Here is a 12,834-nt window from a genome sequence, read left to right on the forward strand (position 1 = left end):
ATAGGTAATATTGGTTGTGTTTATACAACATTGTAGGTAATGTTGGTTGTGTTTATACATCACTGTTGTTAGTGATGGTGTGGACACTAATAATGGCCGGCACAAGGCAGTCTTACACCCGTGTGTGGAAGGCGTATAAATCTGGAGTATGTTATGGCTGGTGACGTGCACGTGTCGCCACTCATGACTCACGGGAAGTGCGGGAAGGCGAGGAAGGAAGTGGCAAGTGTCATGAAAGTTGACTTCCTTTGTTGCCACACACACACTTGACTTCCTCCTCCTCCACCTGCGGAAATTAAAGTCATCACGTTATTTTCTATTGTGTAAAAACACCTTTTCCCGATCTGTTAGTCGCAGTGTGATGTAATGTTCGTCTCGAAGACCTTAATATCAGGTCAACCTTTTGGTGTTTACTTCTTAAAGGAAGGAAATAAGGCACCATTTTGACTGCTATATCCCTGTAACATTGTATCTGCCAGCGAACACATGAGAGGCCGATGCCGCCACCTGCCTCAGGTGAGTTATTTGACATATATTGTCTTACATATATTTTATAATGGGGCGGGTAATATATTACAGGACGAGATGATCATTAATGACGGCTGTTGATGACCATTGCAGGTTAGTATAACATTGCAAGACTGCTGCGATATATTGGACTAACGTCTGTTAACACTGATATGAGCAGAATGATAGATGTGAAGTGCTGTGGGGGGAGGGGGGAGGGGACTTGTCTAAGATAGGGATGGTAAGTTTGGGCTCTTCGTTCCAGTGCTGCATTATTGGGGGTTGTAGGTAATGTTTTTAGTTTTAGTTCATTTAATATGCACCCCATACCCATCATGGGAGCGGCTGTGAACCCCATACCCATCATGAGAGCGGTAGTGGACCCCATACCCATCATGAGAGCGGTAGTGGACCCCATACCCATCATGAGAGCGGTAGTGGACCCCATACCCATCATGAGAGCGGTAGTGGACCCCATACCCATCATGAGAGCGGTAGTGGACCCCATACTCATCATGTGAGCGGTAGTGGACCCCATACTCATCATGTGAGCGGTAGTGGACCCCATACTCATCATGTGAGCGGTAGTGGACCCCATACTCATCATGTGAGCGGTAGTGGACCCCATACCCATCATGTGAGCGGTAGTGGACCCCATACTCATCATGTGAGCGGTAGTGGACCCCATACTCATCATGTGAGCGGTAGTGGACCCCATACTCATCATGTGAGCGGTAGTGGACCCCATACTCATCATGAGAGCGGTAGTGGACCCCATACTCATCATGTGAGCGGTAGTGGACCCCATACTCATCATGTGAGCGGTAGTGGACCCCATACTCATCATGTGAGCGGTAGTGGACCCCATACTCATCATGTGAGCGGTAGTGGACCCCATACCCATCATGAGAGCGGTAGTGGACCCCATACTCATCATGTGAGCGGTAGTGGACCCCATACTCATCATGTGAGCGGTAGTGGACCCCATACCCATCATGAGAGCGGTAGTGGACCCCATACTCATGTGAGCGGTAGTGGACCCCATACTCATCATGTGAGCGGTAGTTGACCCCATACTCATCATGTGAGCGGTAGTGAACCCCATACTCATCCTGTGAGCGTTTGTGATATAGCACACACACACACACACACACACACACAAACACATACATATATATATATATATATATATATATATATATATATATATATATATATATATATATATATATATATATATATATATATACATATATACACACATCGGTATTTAAAGTGTTAGTAGAGGGAAGAGCATATGTCCGGAGATGAAAGATGTGGACTGGTGCCGGTAGATACGTTGATAAAAAAGTGCTGTGAAATCCCTGAACAAATTTCACACACAAATTAACTCGGTTTTTCAGAATAATGGACAAGAGCCGTGATAACTGACAGGAAGCAAACACAGATAGATTAATTAGGTGCACTTGTGTGTACAGACGACTACGGAGATCTTATTGCGATCACAGAAACAGTGATAAATGTTTCTCAATTTGCAGAATATACAAGTGAGTGACCGTCACTCACGGTCCCTCACTCCTGCCGTCACTCACGGCCCTCACTTCTGCCGTCACTCACGGCCCTCACTACTGCCGTCACTCATGGCCCTCACTCCTGCCGTCACTCACGGCCCTCACGGCCCTCACTCATGCCGTCACTCACGGCCCTCACTTCTGCCGTCACTCACGGCCCTCACTCCTGCCGTCACTCACGGCCCTCACTCATGCCGTCACTCACGGCCCTCACTCATGCCGTCACTCACGGCCCTCACTCATGCCGTCACTCACGGTCCTCACTCATGCCGTCACTCACGACCCTCACTCGTGCCGTGTAAATGTTATCGTCATCTACACCGACATCATGAATCAAAACATCTCTCGAAATAAAATGATCTCCAGTGTTTTTGTCAGTATCATTTCTCCGGTGATAATTGACGTATATTGCATCGTGCAATTTGCGACGACAATTCATTGTTGGCAAAGGAGGCGAAGCGTCGCACAAGACCCAGTCTTCACCGGAAGCATTTGTCTCGGGGTCTGATCGCTCCTCTCCAACACATAATTTCCCTAAATTGATACCTTTAAAAGGGAAAGTGCGAAGGTCGATTTAGGATTGAGGTTAGACCCCGCGGGCGGCCAGGGGGAGGGTGGCACTGTTGTCTGGGAACACGAGGCAGGTGGTCCAGGTGTTTCCTGCCCACGCCAGCACCTGCGACAGCTTCTGGTGTCACCTGCTGAGTCACTGTGCTGACGCAAGTGTGTGCACACGAAAGGGCAGAAGACCACGATGTCTGGAGGCCAGCGATGGCCAACCAAAGCCAATACACTGGAAGATTTTGTCTTTTGTTGAAAAGTCTCTTGGTCAAGGTTAACAGAGATACACAAGGCTCCTAGTGGTAAAGTCTGAAGGCTCCTTGCAAGAGAGTCTGGTGGGTCCTAGATGAAGGGGTGCCAAGGCTCCTAGCGGTAAAGTCTGAAGGCTCCTTGCAGGAGAGTCTGGTTGGTCCTAGATGAAGGGGTGCCAAGGCTCCTAGTGGTAAAGTCTGAAGGCTCCTTGCAGGAGAGTCTGGTTGGTCCTAGATGAAGGGGTGCCAAGGCTCCTAGCGGTAAAGTCTGAAGGCTCCTAACAGGAGAGTCTGGTGGGTCCTAGATGAAGGGGTGCCAAGGCTCCTAGCAAGAAAATCTCAAGGCTCCGAGCGGCGAGTGATTCTTAAGGCCCCTAACGAGAGCATCAAGGCTTCTAGCGGGAGAGTTTCAAGCCTCCTAGCGAAAGAGTATTAAGACTCTTAGCTGGAGAGTGCCAAGAATGCTGGCGGAAGAATCTGAAGGCTCCATGCGGGAGTCTTAAGGCTCCTAGCTGGTGAATGGAGAGGCTCATTAGTAATGTAGAGGAGGAATATGAAGATTAAAGTAGACCATTGTATACTGTCACCTGATGAATGTTTTGATGGAGTACAGCAAACCGTTGACTACGAGGCTTGTGATGAGTGAGTCAAGGTAAACCGAGGGATACTCCGGGCATCTTGGGAAAGTGTGTAGATCAAGGTAAACCAAGAGGAGCGCAACCTCCTTCATGAGCTGCCGCTGGACCTTTCACTTGCATGAAACGGAAAAAAGGGGGCCACTGGTACTGGTTTTTGCTTGTGAAGTCATTCCCAACAGCTGAAAGTGACTGATAATGCGCTTCCTCCTGTGCCTATCCCCCCCCCCACGTCCCATGCGCTCTATCCCCTCCACCCTCCACCGTGCGCTCTATCCCCCCCCCCCCTCCACCGTGCGCTTACCCAATACCCTCCACATCATTCTTTTCGCTCATGCGTTCTCACCCTCCCCCCGCCTCCCTCTATAATTGCGTTTCTCCCAGTGCGCAACCCCCCCCCCCTTCGTAGTGTTTCCTCTGTGTTTCCCTTGTGCTTCCTCCAGTTTCGAAACTATTCGTTTCCATCTCTAGATATAACTGGAACATGCGCACAGTGTTCCTAAGGACAACATAGGAACACGAAAAGAAAGAGGAGACTGCACAAGACCTATTGGCCCATGCGACTAGGATCCTATATATACATATCCTACTGGAACCATTCAAATGTTTGTCTAACCTACGCTTGAAACAACACAGGGACTCCACGTCTCTCATGGCACCTGGTAACGTGTGCCATAAATTAGCAATTCGATATCCACAGTAGTTACCATGTATATCTTCTGAATCTAAAGTTATCCCATTGATATCCGTTGTTACGTGCTACACTTTGGGTCTATATATTGGAAAACCCCGGTCATTAATATGTACTTGAATGATGTCATTCCTTACTTTGTACCTTTCTAGAATATGTAAATGAACTATACTATACTACACTACACCACACTACACCACACCACACCACACCACACCACACTACACCACACCACACTACACTACACCACACTGCACTACACTACACTACACTACACTACACTACACTACACTACACTACACTACACTACACTACACCACACCACATTACACTACACTATACCACACTACACCACACTACACTACACTACACCATACCACACCACACTACACTACACTACACCACACCACACCACACTACACTACACTACACTACACTACACTACACTACACTACACCACACTACACTACACTACACTACACTACACCACACTACACTACACTATACCACACTACACCACACTACACTACAGCACACTACACTACAACACACTACACTACACCACACTACACCACACTACACTACAGCACACTACACTACAACACACTACACTACACCACACTACACCACACTACACTACAGCACACTACACTACAACACACTACACTACAACACACTACACTACACCACACTACACCACACTACACTACACTACACTACACTACAGCACACTACACTACACCACACTACACTACACCACACTACACTACAGCACACTACACTACAACACACTACACTACACTACACTACACTACACTACACCACACTACACTACACTACACCACACTACACCACACTACACTACAGCACACTACACTACAACACACTACACTACACTACACTACACTACACTACACCACACCACACCACACTACACTACACTACACTACACTACACTACACCACACTACACTACACTACACTACACTACACCACACTACACTACACTATACCACACTACACCACACTACACTACAGCACACTACACTACAACACACTACACTACACCACACTACACCACACTACACTACAGCACACTACACTACAACACACTACACTACACCACACTACACTACAGCACACTACACTACAACACACTACACTACACCACACTACACCACACTACACTACACTACACTACAGCACACTACACTACACCACACTACACTACACTACACCACACTACACCACACTACACTACAGCACACTACACTACACTACACTACACTACACTACACTACACCACACTACACTACACCACACTACACTACACTACACTACACTACACCACACTACACTACACTATACCACACTACACCACACTACACTACAGCACACTACACTACAGCACACTACACTACAACACACTACACTACAACACACTACACTACACCACACTACACTACAGCACACTACACTACAGCACACTACACTACACTACACCACACTACACTACACTACACTACACCACACTACACTACACTATACCACACTACACCACACTACACTACAGCACACTACACTACAACACACTACACTACACCACACTACACTACACCACACTACACTACACTATACCACACTACACCACACTACACTACACTATACCACTACACCACACTACACTACAGCACACTACACTACACTACACTACACCACACTACACTACACCACACTACACTACACTATACCACACTACACCACACTACACTACAGCACACTACACTACACCACACTACACTACAACACACTACACTACACCACACTACACTACAGCACACTACACTACAACACACTACAACACACTACACTACACCACACTACACTACAGCACACTACACTACAACACACTACACTACACCACACTGTAAATGAACCTTTTTCAACCGCTCTTCATATGAATGTTACCAATGTCCGGGATTACCATTGTCATCCTCCTTTGTACGCTTTTACAGAATTTATGAGCCTTTCGGTGCTCATTATATATTATAATGTATATTATAATGTTATAATATTATAATGTTTCAACTGAAACATTATTGAATCTGCTTCAATACAAATTACAAAGCCATACAGTATTAACATTAGCAATAGTTTGCACAATTTGTATACTTTTTAATTGATCAATTAAAAAAACTGAGTAAGATCATTAGTAGTAGTAGCAGGCATGGTACTACTTAAGATCAATATTATGGAGAGTATTAATACACAGTTATCTCATCATTGATATCTCAGTGTATTGTTCCTTCCTGGAGCTCACATGTATTGGTCAATGATCTTCTGTAGTGTCCTCTTGTTCTTATGTTCATGAGGCAAGGGGAAGGGAACTATCAGGGGAAAGCGCCAAGCCATTACGACTATATAGCACTGGCAAGGGGTCAAGATAAGGATCTGGGATGGGACGAGGGAAGGAATGGTGCCCAACCACTTGGACGGTCAGGGATTGAACGCCGACCTGCATTGACAAAAGACATTGTTATTCACTTCACCTTGTTTTCCTCCCTGTCTGTATTACACCACTCATGACTTGTAACAGCCATCCTTCTGAAGTGTACTGAGTAATACGAAAGTACTCAAGGAATTTCCTGTCTCATGTTTTCCTTGATGGTCAGATATTATTCATCACGTGTTAATCTCTCCGTGATTTGCACACATGTATATTAATTATTAACACCAATTTAAATAATAAGGAAAAGGGCAGTGTTGAACATACCTGTGTGACCCAGTCTTGTAAAGTGATGGAGTCATCATCGCTGACGATGGGTTGGTCGGGGTCGAGAAGGATGGCCAGACTGCAGTAGATGGCCAGACCTGCCACCCACACCCTCCAGCCTGCACGCCTCAGTCCTGCACCCTCCACGCCTGTCCTCACTCGCATCGCCAGCTTCTCCATTCTCAATGTCATATCACTACTTCTTTGAGCTCCTCTCTGTCCTCCACCATTCTCGCGAGTCCTAGCAAACATGGCCGGTCGTAGCTGGGCAGTACTTGGCAAGTTCATGTTTCAAAGTCCAGTTTGGAAGCATTTCTCCCAGGAGTGCCTTAACATGTGCTGCTGGCAACCCTGCTTGTATGTGGTGTTAGTCTATAACACAAGAGTCGCAAATGGTCTTCTGGTATATAAATATTAACACGCTTTAATTAGAAGAATGTTCAAAAAGAATATTTTTATATTTCGTATGTTGCATGTATTCTATATTATTTGTTGTTATTGTAAATAATTACTTTATTTTCTGTCTCAGCCATAGAGCGTATTGGGACGTAATACATTTCACTATTGCAAAAAGTTGTAAAATTTAAAAACCTTACATAGTCATTTCAGAGATAAATATTTTCAAAAGGACATGTTAGAATTAAGATTTGGGACCTGGAGCGAGTCATCGCAATGTGTATAGGCCTAGCATTATTTATTGTGTGTTGCCTCCATTGTCAGCGTGACCCAGGGAGCTCTACCAAAAGTTAATGGTAAGACGTGCTCCATATTCCTCATGTTCCTAAGACGTACAACATACCAAGTGTGGAAGTAATACAAAAAACACCCAAGTAAATATGAGAGTTATCCATCCACCGCACCACAGAGAACGTGTCGCGCCAGACCTGATCACAGATGGTCATCAGTGGCATCTTGGCGACTTGTGTCCCTGTGAATACTTCACTTTAAGAAACACTTTTATTTGATTTTATTCGACACACAAATAATCAGTGAAATGTTTGAGAGCAAATTATAGATTACAGAGGATGTGAGTAAATATATCAGCTGTTTTCAAATAAGTCTTACATGACTCTGGCTTTATATATATATATATATATATATATATATATATATATATATATATATATATATATATATATATATATATATATATATATATATATATATATATATATATATATAAGTTCATTGTGTCGGGGACAGGGAGTCAGTGTGTATAAACATGCTAGGCTCACATCGTGGTCCCCCTCAAGATCAAACACTACTGACCTGCCAGGATGTAAGCCCACAACACGCTGACTAACTCCTGGGTACCTACGCGCTGGTAAGTGAACAGGTGCATTAGTTAATATGAAACGCGCCCAACCATTTCTGTCCCGCCCGGGATTCGAACCCCAGAATTCCCGATTGTGAGTCGAGAAGGAACCCGACTGTACTCCTGGGACCGAATTAAGTAGTCGTGTATGAGTTATTTTATGTAATATTGTTGTTAAATAGTGGCATAAAGCCTTGTTACAGGGACCCGTACACCAAGAGGTATGTATGTCGGTGTGTATACGGAGTTTACTAAAGTCTTATGTTCAAGTCTAAAGTATACATACTGGCTGATCAGTATGTATTAATACAAGAACATTAGTATCAATATTGAAGGCCTATATCGACCTCTGGTAATCTGAGATCTAAGTCGGGTTTATCTTCTGGGAGTCACAAACAACAGGAAGAGTGGGTGGAGCTGGTAGGAACTGGAACACTAATGTGATGTGGGGCGGGGGAGGGGCGCTGCTCCCCATAGGGGGGGGGGGGCGGGCAGCATGTTGCCTGCTGGGGGGGGGGGGGAGCAGTGTGTTGCCTGCGGGGTAGTGTAGGGGCGGGGGGGGGGAGCATCTGGTTATTGACGGGGAATGTGAGTGGGCATCTGGTTAGTTCTCCTCCACACCCGGCACGTCAACCCTCTCCCAAAGCCTTTCACCAATCAACTCCTGATCGAGAGGCGTGACAGAGGCGTGTGTTATCTGAGTGGGCTGATGGCAGAGGTGATCATGCCCTCTACACCAGGTGCTCCTCTCAGCCGCCCTATGTGAACCCCGCCAGGAGGACGCCTCAACCACTCCCAACCTCTCCTCACGCTAGACTCGTTAAAGCGGCGTCCGGCCCAACTGATGACTGATGACTCACAACTGATGACGTTCGAACACTTCCGGAACAAGTGCTTCACTGACGATTTTTGTTGGAACCACAACGCTGTAAATGCTTCACCCACGTACTACAAATACAAATAATCGCAAACCTAAACACCTAACCTAACCTATGCCTATATATGTACAATATGCTAATATATTATAATATTAATTTATATTTGGGAAAATTCCTGTTTAGAATGAACAGCATGTAAAATTTTATGAATGCGTCTGTGGGGTCGACCGCTGGATGGAATGGACTTGAGTCGAGGACGGGCTGGAAACCTCTGGTAACTGCTTGGGCCCTGGACCAGGAGTCGTCAGGGATTTACACATCCAGTTCCGAAACCTTTACATCTTTCAGCAACCATGGTGACTTTGGTTACATATAGTAAGCAGCTTATGAACTGTGAAGCCCCAGGAGGCGGCCTATAACAATAATATCCCAGGGTAACTAGTTGAACACATCTTGAGTTGCCTTTTTTGCTTTTTGTCCGTTTATTTCTTACTACTACAGTTACAGTGCTGACTGTATGTGTACCTTTGTAATGTCCTTAATGGACAGTGTTTGAGAGCTGGTTACAGACAGTGTAGGTGGTTAAACTGTAGGGGTTACACTGTAGGGGGTTACAGTGTAGTGGGTTACAGTGTAGTGGGTTACTGTGTTGTGGGTTACAGTGTAGTGGGTTACAGTGTAGTGGGTTACAGTGTTGTGGGTTACATACGGGTTGTGTGACAGTGAGGGAGAGTGGGGGTGACTGGGCCACCAGTGGACAATATCCACCACCCGCCGCCGCACCGCCAGACAATATCGTTGCCGCTACATACATCAACAGGACTGGACATATCACCAGAATGATCACAATCCTTAAAGTTAACGATATTTAATATCGAGAGGGGGGGAGGGGGGGCTGGAGAAGGGGGTGAGTGAATGTATGCGGGTGCAGATGTGTGTCCGCGAGGGGTCGCTGCCACACACGCGCACACACACCCGGTGAACGACCCCTTCACCCTCACCTTCAGAGCAGCACAAGCCTCGCCACGCCCGCACTCCCGCCCCCGCCTCAGCCCTCGACGCACCGCACTTCACTTCACTAACATCATGTGGGGTCCAAGTGGCACTTGGGAGGTGGCTGGAGGTGCAGGAGAGCCACTGAGAGATAATGTGTAGAGACAAGATGCAAGAACACCGGCCACAAGGGCAACACTGCCGCCTGGCTGCCTCTGGCCCGTCACGGTTGCCACTCCACACACGCCATAACACTTACTGCCTCCCGTTACTGCCTTTAATCATTATTGCTTCTAAACTAATCGTTTTGTTGTCTGTACAGGAGACTAAGAAGCAGTTGTGTAAGTATATAACAAATACTGTTATGTAGAATATTCCCTGAAAATTAATTGCAATTCCACTACATAGCAAATCTGTCAACATCTGTACTTAACGGGATGTTGGTGTTCGTATTTTACGAAGCAAGACGCAAGTCTCTGCCGTAAACGGACTACAATTTATATCCAATATCTTACACTTACGAAGAGGAGTAAACCTTTGCTATCATACTGACAGTTTTGTTTCTGTGGCAACTCATTATTTCGTTGGAGATATATTACAGTACAGAGATCATGTCCTACTATCCTGTTGAAATCTCCACACAAGAGCCTATCATATTAGGGGGTTTGTTTATGGGAAGCAAATAAGGGGTTAGGATCGTCTCGCTTTGAAGAAGTCAACGCAATTAATTTAAACAATGATTAAACATTACCCCCATGGAGCCTGACACGCAGCGATGCTACCCAACGCTGGTGCTGGAGCAGGACCTTCAAGGGTTGAGTGTGTGAGGTGATGAAGAGCGCTGAGGGTGAGGTCAGGGCGCTGAGGGTGACGTCAGGGCGCCGAGGGTGAGGTCAGGTCGCCGAGGGTGAGGTCAGGGCGCTGAGGGTGAGGCCAGGGCGCTGAGGGTGAGGTCAGGGCGCTGAGGGTGAGGTCAGGGCGCTGAAGGTGAGGTCAGGGCGCTGAGGGTGAGGCCAGGGCGCTGAGGGTGAGGTCAGGGCGCTGAGGGTGAGGCCAGGGCGCTGAGGGTGAGGTCTGGGCGCTGAGGGTGAGGTCAGGGCACTGAGGGTGACGTCAGGGCGCTGAGGGTGAGGTCAGGGCGCTGAGGGTGAGGTCAGGGCGCTGAGGGTGAGGTCAGAGCGCTGAGGGTGAGGTCAGGGGGCTGAGGGTGAGGTCAGGGCGCTGAGGGTGAGGTCAGGGGGCTGAGGGTGAGGTCAGGGCGCTGAGGGTGAGGTCAGGGCGCTGAGGGTGAGGTCAGGGCGCTGAGGGTGACGTCAGGGCGCTGAGGGTGAGGTCAGGGCGCTGAGGGTGACGTCAGGGCGCTGAGGGTGACGTCAGGGGGCTGAGGGTGAGGTCAGGGCGCTGAGGGTGAGGTCAGGGGGCTGAGGGTGAGGTCAGGGCGCTGAGGGTGAGGTCAGGGGGCTGAGGGTGAGGTCAGGGCGCTGAGGGTGAGGTCAGGGCGCTGAGGGTGAGGTCAGGGCGCTGAGGGTGACGTCAGGGCGCTGAGAGTGAGGTCAGGGCGCTGAGGGTGACGTCAGGGCGCTGAGGGTGACGTCAGGGCGCTGAGGGTGAGGTCAGGGCGCTGAGGGTGAGGTCAGGGCGCTGAGGGTGAGGTCAGGGCGCTGAGGGTGAGGTCAGGGCGCTGAGGGTGACGTCAGGGCGCTGAGGGTGACGTCAGGGCGCTGAGGGTGACGTCAGGGCGCCGAGGGTGACGTCAGGGCGCTGAGGGTGAGGTCAGGGCGCTGAGGGTGACGTCAGGGCGCTGAGGGTGACGTCAGGGCGCTTAGGGTGAGGTCAGGGCGCTGAGGGTGACGTCAGGGCGCCTGGGGCAAGACCAGTTCCCTCCACTTCACATACACAATTTTAGTAATTTTTAGGTTTTATTGATTTCTTATATATATTCTTTACTTGAGAAGGAAGTTGGAAAATTGACTGTTAAAAGTTAATGTCAGTTGACTGTTAATGTAATGTCAGTATTTCATATAACCAGATTCAATTATTTCTACACACATCTAGATCATTACCAGAGATTTCCTGACCAATAACACCAAGATAATCGAGATGCAACAAATAATATTAACGGACTAATAACAGCCAACTCACCCTCTTGGCCCACGAGAGACGTCGCTTAACCTCGTCCTACTTGGTATATGTTCAGTTTCTCAAGCTAACTCGTAAACACTTTACCTCCGCTTTTGACAATGTTGACAGCGTCAACGACAAGCATATGTTAACACGAGGGTTACTACTACTAAGACAGGCAAATTAATTTTGGAGAGTTAGTTTTCAACTTCCATCCCAAGTGAAGAATTTGAGAACTATTGAGAAGATTCGGGCGAACATCATTGTTCTAACCCTTGCTGTTATATTCAGTAAAACACACACACACACACACACACACACACACACACACACACACACACACACACACACACACACACACACACACATACACACACACACACACACACACACACACACACACACACACACACACACACACACACACACACACACACACACACACACAGACACACACACACACACACACACACACACAGGTGTGTGTGTGTGTGTACATTCTAAGACACACATAAATAGGATAACTACAGCGGCGTACT

At 47.4% G+C, this 12,834-nt stretch overlaps 1 protein-coding gene across 1 annotated transcript in view; it reads right to left on the reverse strand.

Moving 5' to 3' along the window:
* The window catches only part of LOC123745360 (carbohydrate sulfotransferase 11), a 33,187-nt gene extending 22,787 nt beyond the window's left edge, over positions 1-10,400 (reverse strand). Inside the window, exons 1-2 of the mRNA XM_045725846.2 lie at positions 10,265-10,400; positions 6,989-7,388 (exon numbers count right to left, since the gene is read on the reverse strand). Coding sequence (XP_045581802.2) covers positions 6,989-7,276 — 288 coding nt within the window. The 5' untranslated portion in view covers positions 7,277-7,388; positions 10,265-10,400. The remainder of the gene's footprint in view (positions 1-6,988; positions 7,389-10,264) is intronic.
* Between the last annotated feature and the right edge of the window lie 2,434 nt (positions 10,401-12,834).

Source organism: Procambarus clarkii, chromosome 44, assembly GCF_040958095.1.
Source record: "Procambarus clarkii isolate CNS0578487 chromosome 44, FALCON_Pclarkii_2.0, whole genome shotgun sequence".
In the NCBI taxonomy this organism is placed as follows: Eukaryota; Metazoa; Arthropoda; class Malacostraca; order Decapoda; family Cambaridae; genus Procambarus; species Procambarus clarkii.